Source organism: Trichechus manatus, unplaced genomic scaffold, assembly GCF_000243295.1.
Source record: "Trichechus manatus latirostris isolate Lorelei unplaced genomic scaffold, TriManLat1.0 scaffold00053, whole genome shotgun sequence".
NCBI classification, from domain to species: domain Eukaryota; kingdom Metazoa; phylum Chordata; class Mammalia; order Sirenia; family Trichechidae; genus Trichechus; species Trichechus manatus.
Window position 1 is genome coordinate 8,362,632 of NW_004443989.1, and position 15,004 is coordinate 8,377,635.

A 15,004-nucleotide genomic window follows, 5' to 3' on the forward strand; every position below is an offset into this window, starting at 1 on the left:
CCTGTCCGTGCACCCGTGGCACTTCTCTCACCCCTGTCCGTGCACCTGTGGCAGTTCTCACCCCTGCGTCTGTGCACCCGTGGCACTCCTCTCACCCCTGCGTCCGTGCACCCGTGGCAGTTCTCTCATTCCTGCGTCCACGCACCCGTGGCACTTCTCTCACCCCTGCGTCCGCGCACCCGTGGCACTTCTCACTCCTGCGTCCGCGCACCCGTGGCAGTTCTCTCACTCCTGCGTCCGTGCACCCGTGGCACTTCTCTCACCCCTGCGTCCGCGCACCCGTGGCACTTCTCACTCCTGCGTCCGCGCACCCGTGGCACTTCTCTCACCCCTGCGTCCCTGCACCCGTGGCACTTAGCTCTCACTCCTGTGTCCGTGCACCCGTGGCACTTCTCTCACTCCTGTGTCCGTGCACCTGTTGCAGTTCTCTCACTGAGCACCGTGAGTGGGCTCTATTTTGCAAGCTCCAAAGTAACAGCCCACACCTGATGGCAGTAATTAGAATTCTTTAACTTGTTCTTCCTTTCTGCTTTTCAGACGGGCTGAGCTCTTACCTTTTACCAGCTGGCTGAGAGGGACATTTGCTGCAGACTCTAGCTGAGACATTAAAATCAGAGGATTACCTGGAGGTCACCTTTCAGCCAAATAATAGATTGGCCTATAAAATAAACAACACCCATGAGGAATGTACTCCTTTAAACAATCAACTATACTTGACCAAACAGTCAACATTTACCCAAAAACAAAGATGAGGAGGCAAGGAGTGGCAGGGAAGCTAGATGGATGGAAATGGGGCAGGCAGGGTGGAAACGGTGAGAGTGCTGACACATTGTGGGGACTATAACCAATGTCACAGAACAATGTGTATGTGAATTGTTGAATGGAAATCTAATTTGCTGTGTAAACTTTCACCTAAAACACAAAATTAAAAAAATAAATACATAAAAATAAGAGAATTACAGAGCCAGAAAGAACTTAGAGACAATAGCTAACCTTTGGCCCAAAGAGGTTAAATTGGTTGCTTACAGTCAAAACACAACTCAAAGATCAGTGAAGTGGCGAAATCTAAAACCCAGGCCTCCCAGCTTTTAGTCCAGGCTTCAGAAAAACAAAATATTTAAACTAAAAGGAATTTTAGAGGTTATCTAGTACAATTTCTTCATTGGAACAGACAACAGCCCAATGAAGGATGGTATTTTCCATGAATATGCCATGGCATTACTTCTATTTAACCAATGTTCACTCTTCAGTTAAGACATGGAAAATGCTACAAGCCTGTGCCCAGGAGCTGAGAAAAACCTGGGGCTGTGCGAGCAACAGCTCCTTCACCATAGCAGTCTATGGTGGCAACATGAGACCAGACAAGACAGAACAATCCAGAGACAGGGCGTGTACTCACAGGGTCGGTGAGCATAGTTCTCAGATGAGATGAAAGGGCGAGGACGGCTAAGCAGTTAAAAACGACCCCGTTGATTACAGAGTACCAGAAGTCTTTGGAAGGCAGCAACATGACAAACGTCACCACAAAGTCGGCATAGACGACCAGAAGCCAGGTCATGACAGCGCACACCATGCCACAGCCGTCCCGAATGAACCACACCCTATCCGCCGTGTCGGCCTCAGAGGAGGAGGAGGACGAGGAGTCATAATTCTCATTTTCAGTCAGGAGAGGATGATGTTCAACATCTCGAAGCCTGTGTCCTGATGACTGCATGATTTCCCTGTAGAGGGACCACACAGGGTGGTCAAGGCTTATGGGAAAAACACACATGCACACACACTCACACACATGCACATACACACTCATGTTATCACACGCGCACATACTCACACACACAGATGGACACTCACACACGTGCATGCAGTCACGCACATGCATGCAAACATATATGCCCTCTCACACACCACCTTAAATGTGACGGGTCACTACCTGCCCTTGGTCACTTGATAGTCTAAACACCTATCAGAAAAGAATATAAAATTTTAACTAGTTAAGATCTGAGTTTTTAAATCTTTACTTTACTGATTGTGTTACAACACAATAAATCCCAGAGTGTAGGTTAGGCCTATATCAGCAAAACCGTCACCTAAGGCTAGCCACAGCCACCTAACAAAGATAATGAAAAGAATATGCTATATGCAAAATCACAGCACCTAGTTCCCTAGCAATGGTAGAGGTGGGCCTCATGGTACCCCTGCTCCTACCCACTCCACCAAGACCCCCGCGGGCTGATCTCTGTCCGAGTACCAGTCAGCAGTTCCACTTACTGGTACTTCTACTAGAGTAGAATGCTCAGCAGACATTAACAATCTGCATGATGAAAGAACAAGGAATGCATGAATTTCTGTGTCCATTTTGCAGATAAAGAGTCCTAAGCTGTTTACTGTCACAGTGAAAAAAGCGCGGTTTCCCAGAACACGAACTGCACTGCCACAGATCTCCATTAGTAAGGGTCAACCACACAAGCAAAAGTTTTCTATTACATTTACACCTGTGTATTGACAAGGTGGTAAGCTGAAAACTCCCTCTGGCCAGAATCACCTTGCTTTACGGCCACTCCTCACAGAGGACATGTTCTATAAGAAATCGGTGCTGGCTTACTAGGCAGGAAGACAACAGGGGTACATAAACACAGGTCCAGGGACAGACTAGTCCTTTTCAGAGCACAAGGTCTGGGCAGTGCAAGTTCTACCCAGAAAGCAGACCGCGTAAGTCTTCTAAAGGTGCGCGTGGCAAACGCCAGGGCCACTTCAACTCAATCTTCTTGGTTCAGGTACTGGTGAGAACTGCCAAAGAGACCAGGCTACAGCCCTGTGGTGGTGTGCTTTTACCTGGGGGTCAGAGATCAGGTGCAGCTGGTGGGAAGAGTAACCACAAAGACAACATGCTGAGGATGGTAGGACATTCCTAGATGGGCATTAGGATGCTGATACCTAATGTTATGTGCTTGAGAGCCAAATGTGTAAAAGAAATCAACAGGAAAATAATCTGATATCCAAAAGTCACTTTATTTTCAAGAAAGCAATCAATGAGCAAGGCAATGTTAGGCTGGAGGAATTCAGTTGTCTGTAATCAGCTGCACTGGTATTCCGCTGACTCACTGTATTTACACTTCACTAATGTAACAGGAAGGGAGGAGAGGAAATGAAGAAACAATTCCTTTATATTGGACCTAATCTAAAAATACTGGGGACAGCAGAGCAAATGGCACAGCAATTTGAGATGCAAACTAAAATGGACACATGCGTTACAAGGGAGGATGCAGTCTTAGACTAGGCTAAATAACTGAAATTACTATCGATTTAATGCTCTTAGATCATTTCTGGGAGAAAGTGGAAAGCACTCTGCTTTCACCAATCATCAAACCCATGTTGCAAAATCATCTTTCTACTTTGATGCTAATTTAAGGGGAATTTAAGCTCTTTATCAAACATTTAAGAAAGCCGGGTTTCCCAGAACACTAAAAGCAGCACAACAAATATCCGTTATTTAAGGGTCAACCACACAAAAACTTTCCACAACATGTACACGTATTTTCCATTCAAATGCTCTCTCACCTTGGAATACTTGCTAATAACTTATCATGAAATGTTCTTCCAAAGACATCCTCCCCTTTTAGGAGACGTGGTTTGCAAACCAAAGACAACAGATAAAAAGAAGGATTTACTTGTTGCTGTGAAACTTTTGTACTATGTCTACGTTTTACCACATGCAAATAATGCTTTTTCAATAATACACACAAGTTGATGTCAGCTGTTAAAAAGAAAATAGTGACTAAATACCTAAATAAAGAATCATACTCTTACCTCAAAAATTATTTCTAAACATTACTGGAACATTTTGCGCCTTTTCTTCAGGATCTTAAGGTGCATAGTGTCCTATGTGATAGGATCTGAAAGATAATGCAATCTGATTAGAAAAGTTAGTTATTTTGTGACAGGAAAGTGTGCGATATTTCTTAAGGTATGATTAATTTTCAGAGCTTATACAGCAATATAACATTTTATGTGGTCCTTCAGAATAAAGGTACTACCCTTAACTGTGATATCATTGCTCCTGTTTTCATTACTAATACAGTGATCACAATCCTGAAAATTAAGAGGTGTATTTTAAATGTTTGTTTTACCCTACTGCTATTTTAGTCCCAGTGTTAAATACAAATCTGCAAGCCAAAATCCCTCTCAAGGAAAGATCCCCCCGGAGAATCCAGACCAAAGCTGGCTAGCCCACACTGCAATGGTCCACAAGGTCTTGCCATGCAAAAGGAGTCACTGAGACGACAGGGGATGAGCCGGGGAGGCGATGCACAGGGACATCAGGTCCCATCGAGGGAGGGGACAAACCATGGGCAGAACACTCGGGACTGAGCAGAGACCCTGCTGAAGGGTGAGACACCCCCTTCTCATTTGTTGGGGGAGAGTTAGAGGTATCCTCTCTGGAAACACTAACCTGGCCCAGGAGAAAAGGTCTAAAGACACCAAGATGCAAAGGAACCCCAAGAGAAAGGTCAGGGTCACTGCCAGACTTCTCTGAGATGCAGGCAGATGACACCCTGTACGCAGACCTGTGGGCCCAGCTGCAGCTTGTCTCACTCTTAGATATGAACGAACAGCATGAGCAGATGTTTTGAAGAAAGCCCAAAACATGTCTCATGAAAGAGCCAAAAAAAAAGAAACGGGAAAGGAATTCAGAATAGGCACAATGCACGGAGAAGAAAACGTGTGCAGCACATGGCTACGGTGAGTATTCTCAGAAATCAGAGACCAGACTGTTTCTGTGAAACAAGAACAGGAACATTCTGAGAACCTCCTAGTTACTGAAAAACAAAAATACAACGGCAGGATTTAAAAGTTTACAAATAATAGTAGACGACAGCAATGAGGAAATCTCCTAGAAAGGAGAACTACATAATCAACAAAGAGAAAGACCTTAGGAGTTAAAAAAAAAAAAAAAAATCAATCTAGGAGGCCCATCCTCCAAACAACAGGAGGCCTAGCACAGGCCACGCCTGATAAAAGTATGCACATTTTCTGGAAAAAACCTGCCCAGCGTTCTCCCACAGATGATCCACAAGCATGTGAAGAATTCTGGACTAAAATTTCAGAAGCCCAAGGTAGGTATACCTCCTTAGCAATGTTACAAGACTCTGAGACTTTAAAGATGACATTTACCAAGATATACAACATACTCTTTTACTCATCATTCATTGTTTATATTCATTTTATTCACTATCGTGATAAAAACTACTTTGTTCACTATTCTGATAAAAATAATATTTGCTTAGGCTATTTCTAACCACCAGAATTCCAAGTAAAAAAAATTATTTCTGCTTTTCCTTTTTTTTTCCCAATTAAAACTTTTCAAAAACATCTGTGGGATGATTTTTTCCTTAGTTTTTAGAAATTTTTTTCCCATACAAAAATTTATACATAGTTATGTGACTCTAATTCCTCTCCCCATACTGTGACAGCACACTCCTCCTTTCCACCCGACTCCCCATGTCCATTCAGCCAGCTCTTAACCCTCTCTGCCTTCCCATCTCACCTCTGGACAGAAGCTGCCCGTTCAGTCTCTTGCATCTACCTGAGCTAGGAGGCACACTCCTCACGAGTATCACTTCATGTCCCAGTCCAGTCCAATCCCTATCTGAAGAGTTGGCCTCAGAAATTTAGTTCTGGGCTGATAGAGAATCCAGGGGCCATGCTTTCCAGGGTTCCTCCAGTCTCAGACAGACCATTAAGTATGGTCTTCTTACTAGAATTTGAGTTCTGCACCCCACCATTCTCCTGCTCCTGATGAGATGATTTTAATGGAAAATCTTAAATTTTCCTTCATGTCAATATGAATATAGTCTCTGTATTTACAATGTTGAAAGTTCTTCCCAGACTCTCTCCTCAGGTTACCGGCCTCTTCTCATTTCTTCCACCAAACTTCTTCAAGTCTGCACCAGGCCTAACTTTGAAAACTGCCCAGCCTGGCCCAGCTTCTGCTTGTGATCGCTTTAAGAAACTCAATAGGGCACATTTGAAAGTAGAGATGGAATGAGATGACTGTTTCAAATCAACACCCCCACAGGGCGTTGGAGCCCTGGTGGCGCACAGTGGTTAAGAGCTCAGCTGCTAACCAAAAGGTCGGCAGTTTGAATCCACCAGCCGCTCCTTGGAAACCCTGTGGGAAAGTTCTACTCTGTCCTATAGGGCTGCTGTAAGTCGGAATCAACTTGACAGCAACGGGTTTGGTTTTTGGTTACAAGGTGTTAATCCTTCTGAAGAAAGATCCCCCAGGAGAATCCAGACCAAAGTTGCCTAGCCCATGCTGCAAGAGTTCACATAACGGTGTGGCCTGCTCTATACACTGGATCTACTCCTTTTTTAAGGTGTCCCTGGCTGGTGCAAACGGTTAGGCTGCTAACCAAAAGGTAGAGGTTTGAGCCCATCCAGAGGCCCCTGGTAGGAGGATCAGCCATTGAAAACCATGTAGGGTACAGTTCTACTTTGACATACACAGGGTCACCACGAGTCAGAAATGACTTGATGACAACTGGTTATACTTATTTTAAAAAGTTTTATTTAGGTATAAATGGCACATAATTAAACTGCACCTACGTAAAGTACCCTGTTTGATAAGTTTTGACACCTACTTGTGAAGCGGTCACTATAATCAAGATGGTTAGCACCCCTAAAGTGTCCGAGCCCCCCGATCCCCGCCCCAGTCTCGTGGCCTCAGGCTTGCAGCCACTACAGATGAGTCCCTATTCTCTAGGACTCATCCAGTATGTACTATTCTGTCTGACTTCTTTCACTCAGCATGATCATTCTGCAGTTCATCTACACTGTTGTGTGGTTCAACAGTCTGTACCTTTTTACTTCTGAATATGGTGTGTATATACCATAATTTGTTTACCAATACACCTGCTGATGGACAGCTAGGTTGTTTCCAGTTCTGGGTGATTAACAAGGAAAGATGTTAGGAACATTCAGGTACAAGTCTTTGTATGGACATGTGCTTTCATTTCTCTTGGGTAAATACATAGGAAAGGAAGGGCCGGATCCCATGATAGGTATATGTGTAACTTTTTATGAAATTGCCAGACTGCTTTCCAAAGTGGATGTATCATTTTACATTCCCATCAGCAATGAGGGAGGATTCCAGTTCCTCCAATGATCTTATATCAAAATGAAACTCCATTTCTTTCCCCTGCTCAGGCTTGTGGCTCAAACATCTGAGGGCAGAGAAGGTGGTCTGGTCTTAACATTATTCCTTCCACTCTGAAATGTGCAGGCGTGTATGCGTATGTGAGGTAAGGGGATAATTATTAAGTGGGGGCTGGGAAAGGAAATAGCATAGAAAGGAACCACCTATGCAACCAGTCACCTCAGCCTGGCTCCGACTGTGGTTTCCTCAGTGATGGCGGCCTTTTCTGTAGGATGGTATCTGTGTACACAGTGCACATACTTTCTTAGGATGCTACTCCACTGCATTTTGGCCCTCCCCATCACTAAAAACTCCCTTGGTTAGAGGCAACTCCCCTTTAGCACTACCAAAACACACCCGGCCTCTTTCAGGGTGGGTATACCCCACTCTGCCTAGAACATATCTACGTTCCGTACTGGAGCCCCGAGAACTGCCACAATCCCCTCTTCCCTCCGAGACAGGGTGTGTTCCCACCGCCCTCTTCCTCCCAGCCTTACATGGTTTGTTCTCTTGCTGGAAGCGTGTGCCAGCCAGCCTGAAAACTCGACAGCCTCCAGGTAAGACGCAGATACCAGCCTCTGGAGGTACTTCCCAGACTTCTGGGGACACCACCTCACTCTCTCCAGACATTCCTTTGATGGCAGCACCAGGGCAACGTTCAGGTTCACACTCAGCAAACTTCCAGCCAGGAGATTAAGGATGATTTTCACAGAGAAAGTGATGCCTGAGAAGGGACTTGATGAGTGACTGAGCTTTTCCAAGCAGATGGGGGTGACAATGGAGGAAGAAGTAAACAAGAAAAAAAGTGCTGTCGAGTCAATTCCAATGCATAGCAACCCCGTAGGACAGAATAGAACTACCCCATAGGGTTTCTAAGACTGTAATCTTTATCGAAGCAGATCACTAGGTCTTTCTCCCATGGAGGCGTTGGGGGGTTCAAACTGTCGACCTTTCGGTTAACCACTGCGCCACCAAGGCTCCCTGTAAGAAGGAAGAACAGGTGCAGATGTGTACAAGAGGGCAGCTCTTAGGTCTGTGCCCATTGTAGGCATTGGGTCTACAGCAGAATTTCTACAGTGAGTCCAAATCCCCAATTATTTTTATAAATTTTAAAAAATAACCAGTACAACAACCATTTTGGCAAGTGATCTGGTACTTTCTCAAAGTTAAACAAATACCCATCTTGTGACTCAACAATTCTACTTCTAGGTATTTATCTAAGAAAAATGAGCATGAATATGAACATGAAAACATGTATGGGAATGTTCACAGCAGTTTTATTCATAATAGCCCCCACCTGGAAACAACCCAAATATCCATCAACAGAAGATGAACAAACAAACTGTGGTATATTCATACAGTGGCATACTTCTCAGCCAAAAAAAAAGGGGGGGGGGAGGTCATTACCCAGGCAACAACATGGATAAATCTCATACACATTATGCTAAGCGAAAGAAGTCAGACATAAGAGTATGTATGGTATGATTCCATTTATATGACAGTAAAACAGGAAAAACAAATGTCTGTCAGAAGAAATGAGAATAAGGGTTTGAGCACAGAATGACTGAGAAGAGGTCCCAGGTAACTTTCTGAGGTGATGGCAATGTTCTCTACCTTGATAGGGAAGTGAGTTACACAGGCATACACATTTGTCAAAACAGAACTCAATGAGACGTTAAACAATGAACTATACACTTATGTGTGCATTTCATTGTATATAAATTACACCTCAATAAAAATCAATAGGAAAAAAACAAAACACAGGCACATGTGGCAGGTGTGAAAGGGTGTGGCAAAAATCACATCCTGGAGAGCTGCTAGAACACTTTTCTTCCTATAGAAACTGCATTTATGAGTCATGACCCCAACTTATTAGGTCCTGTCTTAGGTTTACTTTCATCTGTAACTTCAGGCAAGTTTTGTAATCTCTTCCCCTCTTTATTCCTTCATTATAAACTGAAAAAGTACTTCTCATGAACAAACTGAAAACAAGTAAGTAGACAAAAAGCATCAGTATTTTTTGGTGATCGGCTACTACAATACAGACTCACTATATAATGAGTTTTACTGCTGCAGTAATAAGAGTGTCTACCCTCATCTGGCATCCTATTTACGTTAAAGCACTGTTTAAACTCGGCACTGCTTTACTTTTCTTATGCCCACTGATGACCTAGAAAAACAGAAAGCAAATCTCTGCCTCAGACACACAATAAGCATATGAAGCAAACTCCAACCCTACCGTGAGAGATCTATTTAATTCAACAAACGTGGGCAGGGGGACTCCCAAGCACTCTGTGCATGGCCCCAAGGATGCCAAACCACAGCCGACACCAGCCTCTGTCCACAAGCACCCACAAAGCAACAGAGGCAGGAATCAGCCTGGTAAATAATGTGGTGTTGTCCTTGAATTAGAAGTGTGACAGAGGGAGTGAGGTGGCAGTAGCTAATTCTGTCTAGAGGAACTAGGAAGTGTCAATAGAGAAAGCGGCACCTGAGGTGGGCCTCAACAGAGAAGCAGGATGCAGACAGGAGCCTAGGACAATATAAGAATGCACAGAGGCAGGAGGGGTTTTACCAGACAGCCTACAGCTCAGGGCGCAAGCGGGGAGTGACGGGAAACACTGCTAAAGGAATAAAATGGGGGTCTATTAAGAAATCTAATGAGTCTGCAGTTCTGGAGTTCATGTGCTGGAATGGGAGGCACCACACTTTTGTAAGGAGTCCCTGGGTGGCGCAAAATGTTAAGTGCTCAGCTGCTAGCCAGAAGGTTGGCAGTTCAAACCCACCCCAAGGCACCTTGGTACACGAGCCTGGCGACCGCACATGTGCAGAGTAGAATTGCTCCATAGCGTTTTCAAGGCTGTGACCTTTTGAAAGCAGACTGCCAGGCCTTTCTTCTGACTTACAGTAACAACGAAACACTGCCTAGCCCTGTGCCATCCCCACAATCGTTGCAATGTTTCAGCCCATTGTTGCAGGTACTGTGTCAATCCATCTCGTCAAGGGTCTTCCTCTTTTTCAATGACCCTCTACTGTACCGAGCATGATGTCCTTCTGCAGGGACTGGTCCCTCCTGATAACAAGTCCTAAGTATATGAGACAAAGTCTCGCTATCCTCGCTCCTAAGGGGAATTCTGGCTGTACTTCTTCCAAGACAGACCTGTTCGTTCTTTTGGCAGTCCATGGTATATTCAATATTCTTCGCCAACACCATAATTTAAAGGCATCAATTCTTCTTTGGTCTTCCGTATTCACTGTCCAGCTTTCACATGTATATATGATGACTAGAAATACCATGGCTTAGGTAAGGCACACTTTCATCCTCTTTGCGTTTTTACACTTTAAAGAGGTCTTTTGCAGCAGATTTGCCCAACGCAACACATCATCTGATTTTTGACTGCTGCTTCCAGGGGCGTTGATTGTGCAGTGTGGATTAGCAAAGATGCTATAATGGAAAACCAGGTTATCAAAGGCAAGACCTGAGCTGAAATGATAAACCATGGGGTCCAGGATGAAGAGGGAGGAGCTCAACAAGCCAGGTGACAGAAACTTTCAAGGAACTGGAGGTCTTGGTGAATCTGAGAAACAGATTTAGTGGAAGTGGAAAGGTAGCCAGGTAGGCAGGAATTTAACAAATTCAGAGGAGGTGCTGCTCCTCAGTATAATGATAAGATCTTGGGTGTGGCTATGTAAACATGTGGCTAAAGCAGAGGCAAAGGTCAAGCACTTAAGTCCAAGGTATGTATGTCACCAACCTGGGTGATAAAGTGAACAGGGTGGGGGCCAGAAGAGGGTAGAGAAGACTATAAAGAGAGTATCACAATCTCCTGATTCAAGGAAAGACCATGGACAGCATCTTAAATGACTGTCTGCAGTCAGATAATCTACCATGGTGTACTTACACTGTAATTATGTTCTTAAATGTTCTTCTGAACAATCTGCAATCATGAAATATTTAGTTTGTCCTTTCAAAGCCTGCCTATAATTTATACCATATGAAACCATGAATTTCCTCTCAAATTACTAAATCTAGAAAACAGAATATTAACCATTAAGGAGAAAAATATATATTAACCTGACTAAGGCCAAGTCTCAATAATATGCTGGCAGACTATCTACACAGTGAACAGTAACCTTATATACCCTTTCTAGAAAGGTCTTTTCTATTAAAATACTTAATCACGCTACCATAGCACTTGCACTTACAGATGACAAACTGAGAGAACACACAAACAAGTATCGATGAGACCAAAGAGAGGGAAAGCCATCAATGGGTGAGGGAAGGAGCAAGGGAGAGAGAAAAAGAGAGAGAGTATACCTAGAGTTTTCCTCCTTCCTCACTAGCCACAAGTCAGTCCCTCACTAGATCCTTCTCCCCCAGACATGTACACGCTGGGAGTGCCCAGGCCTCGTCCTTGGTTCCCCCTTTATCTGCATGATTTCCCAAATGCTTTCCTGGGAGCTCAGTCTCATGTCTTTAAAAACCTACCTACATATGAAGAACTTCCAAACTGATAACACATCATAACTATATACAACTGGCTACTCAACAACTCCACTGTTTGAGGGTCACAGCAAAATCCTCACTCCATCCACCAAACTGTCACCACCCCATTAGTTCCCACCTCAATAAATGGCAATCATCTAGCTGCTGAGGTCAAAAGTAAGAGGATTCACTCTTCACGCCTCATCCCCACATCCAACCCATCAGCAAGTCCGTGAGCTCTACCTCCAAAACCTGTCCCAAATCTGCCGTTTCCTTCCACCTCCCCATGCTGCCCAGATCTCACCTGATAATTCCCTAACCAGTCCTTTGTTTCTACACTTAATGTCTCTCCTCTGCAAACAACTCAGTCTCCACACAGCACTTGGACCAATCTTTTAAAGATATACAGATCTCGTCACTCTCCCACTGAAAACATCCCATGACCTGCCTCGTCCGTTAGGTTAGAATGAAATCCAAAGGCCTCACCATAGCCTATTAAGCCTATTCGATCTGGGGCCTGCTGCCCTCATCTCCTACCATTCTCTCACGTGATTGTTTTCTCTGCTCATTTGTTTCCCTTGTCATCATCTCAATAGAATGTTCCTCGCAGGACCCCCAGCACTCGCCTAGCACCATGCACTCCATAAGTATTTGTTGAATGAATGAATCAGGGTGAGTGCTTGAGACAAGAAAAAGCAGGCATGAAGTCCAGACAAACATGAAAGACAGTATGCAAGAGGATCAACTGGAGATGGGGGAGGAATTCTGAAGGTCCAGGGAAGCCTTGGAGAAAAAGAGTAGAAAAGAAATGTAAAAGGGTTAAGGGAGAGAACTCCACAGTTCTAAGGGTTTTTCTGGGGAAGCCTAAATTTCAGGTCCAGAAAACACTTTCATGGTACCTCACCTAGAGCACGTAGGCTGAAGACTGCAAGCAATGTTTACAAACATACCTGAAGGTTTCACTTTTATCCTTATATACTAGAGACACAACCTAGGTGTGAAAGTCAAAGAGGCAAATGACAGTCAATGATAATTCATGGTCCCATAACAAGCAGACCAAAGCAGGTACAGTAGTTAACATCAGGAAAGGAGGGTTATTTCTTCCTCAGAGGTAAGGGGAAGAAAAAGACTGACGGATATTTAGAAAGGTTTTAACTAGAATAAGGTTGAGAGAATTCTCCCCAGTGGCCTCTGTCTCCTCCATGATCTAGAAGGGACAGTCATGTTGTTAAGTAGGAAGATGAAACCACAGAGAAGGATGGATACTATACCCAAAGCGTCATGCAGCAAATTGTTCATACTGGCCCTGGGGACTGGCCTTGAGGACAAGCAGGCACGAGAGTATGCATTTTGACTTTTTACTTTATGCTCTAGCGTTTGAATAGTGGGTTTGAACTGCCAACCTTTTGGTTATCAGCCAAGTGCTTAATCACTGTACCACCAAGGCTCCTTCCATGTATAACTTTTATAATGAAAATACTTTTAAGGAACATATTCAAAAAAGCTGATTTAGGAAAACTTATCTCGGAGATTTATCAGTAGGGATTGGAGACGGGAAGTTCTGGAGGCATCAGGAAAACTACTCTCAATTTAGCCCAAACATTACATGTGAACTTAGTTCTAGAACCATTTTCTCAAATTAACAAAGATTTTATTATTTGTAACGCCAAAGAGTCCAAAAGAACAGGCAATCGTTTCAGTAACAATGTAAAAGTATGTCCATTTAATCAAGCGCTCAATCAAGACTGTTCTCATATGAAGTTCTTTTTAGTACTTTCTCTTTCATATTGAGGACCATTCTACTCGTGCTAACACTTTTCCTTTTGTGAAGAGCATCTCGACTTTGACACTCCATTGATTAGTATGGCTGCAAAGTTCCAAGCATTCACCAAATTCAGGGCAGACTCTGGGTCATCGGTAACAGAATACATCTGTATCCATTTTTACCGACTTTACCTTGAAATGAGACAGCTACATAAATAGTTCCAACTCTTGTTCAATGAATCCTTTTAAAAAATTACCTTTCAGACAGGGTTGTTCTCCTCTCTCAACTCAGAGGTCAACGTGAACCTCTAACTCCAAAAAGTACATGATCCAAATAACTTGAATCACTCTCACCCTTCTATTTTTCAGAATGTTCCAGAAATGCAATTTTATCAATCCTTCTGCTCCATTCTCTTTTTCAAATACCCCCAAGAGCCTTTCACTTTAACCAAGTTCTGGCTTCCTAACAAGCAAATTTTACAAGGTGGCTTTTTAAAGTGATTTCAGGTTAAGTAAAAGCTGTAAAGCAACATCAAAAAGATTAAATCCATCATCTGTGAGGTGAAGAGTTTAGGAAGAAATATATATTGTCCTAGATTTCTGGGTTATCTAAGGATAAACATACGTACCTTAAGCACATACACTGAGCACACTGCAAATGAAACTATGTATCCCCTATTTGGTTAAGAGCTCGGAGGCTAACCAACGGTCGGCAGTTCCTATCTATCAACTGCTCCTTGGAAACGCAATGGAGCAGTTCTACTCTGTCCTATAGGGTCGGTATGAGTCGGAATCGATTCGATGGTAATGGGTTTGGCTTGGTATACAACCCAAACAAGCTACAAGGCAACTGCACCCACAGTGCTTACACTCCATTTTACCTACCAAAATAAACTGATTATTCATAAACTAGGAAAACGTGTCTATCCAACAACAAAAAGGGACTTAGTCCCCGCAGCAGTGACCCCTCAAGAGAGATGAGCCTTGGCTGCAGCGAGATGCAGAGGTTGCCATAAAGGCTGCCCTGATTGTCCCAGATGCCGCTAATTCCTCACTCCCCACCCCAAGACAACTGACCGAGGGTGAGGGGTAGAGGTATCAAGAAAATGGGCAAAGAATAAAACAGAAAAGTTGCAAAAATTAACAGAAATGGAAGAACAGCTGCGTTCAGGAAGCCACGCGCCATGTGCAGAAAAACCCATTCTAATGCATGCCTATAAGAACTCTTTACAGCTTTAAGAAGAGTTTATAGCCACTCTCTTCTGGCAACCCCGTTATTAGTCACCTGGGCCCCATTTCACACAGCAGAAAACCGTAGCTCGGAGAGCTGAGTGTTATGCCCAAGGTCAGGCGAAGAGCTAGGGTTGCAACTCGGGCAGCAACCGGGGAGTGTCGAGGAGACACCTGGAATGGAGGTTAGGCGCAGGCACAGAGGTGCCCCTGAGCAACCCGGGGAGGCTGCAGATGCGCGCACCGTGGAGCAGAGAGAGCTTCAGGGTCACGGGCTGGGCGGGCCGGCGAGGCCGGTCGATCCGAGCGGGAACGGCCCGCCCAGCCCA

At 44.1% G+C, this 15,004-nt stretch overlaps 1 protein-coding gene across 6 annotated transcripts in view; it reads right to left on the reverse strand.

Annotated features, from left to right (window-relative positions):
• The window catches only part of ZDHHC7 (zinc finger DHHC-type palmitoyltransferase 7), a 34,579-nt gene that overhangs the window by 18,940 nt on the left and 635 nt on the right, over nucleotides 1-15,004 (reverse strand). For 2 of the 6 annotated variants that reach the window (XM_023732543.1, XM_004377734.2), the window contains exons 1-3: nucleotides 7,693-8,109; nucleotides 3,808-3,893; nucleotides 1,400-1,721 (exon numbers count right to left, since the gene is read on the reverse strand). In XM_023732543.1, coding sequence (XP_023588311.1) covers nucleotides 1,400-1,714 — 315 coding nt within the window. In that variant the 5' untranslated portion in view covers nucleotides 1,715-1,721; nucleotides 3,808-3,893; nucleotides 7,693-8,109. Of the gene's footprint in view, nucleotides 1-1,399; nucleotides 1,722-3,807; nucleotides 4,399-4,450; nucleotides 5,328-7,375; nucleotides 7,436-7,692; nucleotides 8,110-15,004 lie in introns of those variants that run through there. The other 4 variants (XM_023732546.1, XM_023732547.1, XM_023732544.1 and 1 more) reach the window with 4 other exon arrangements.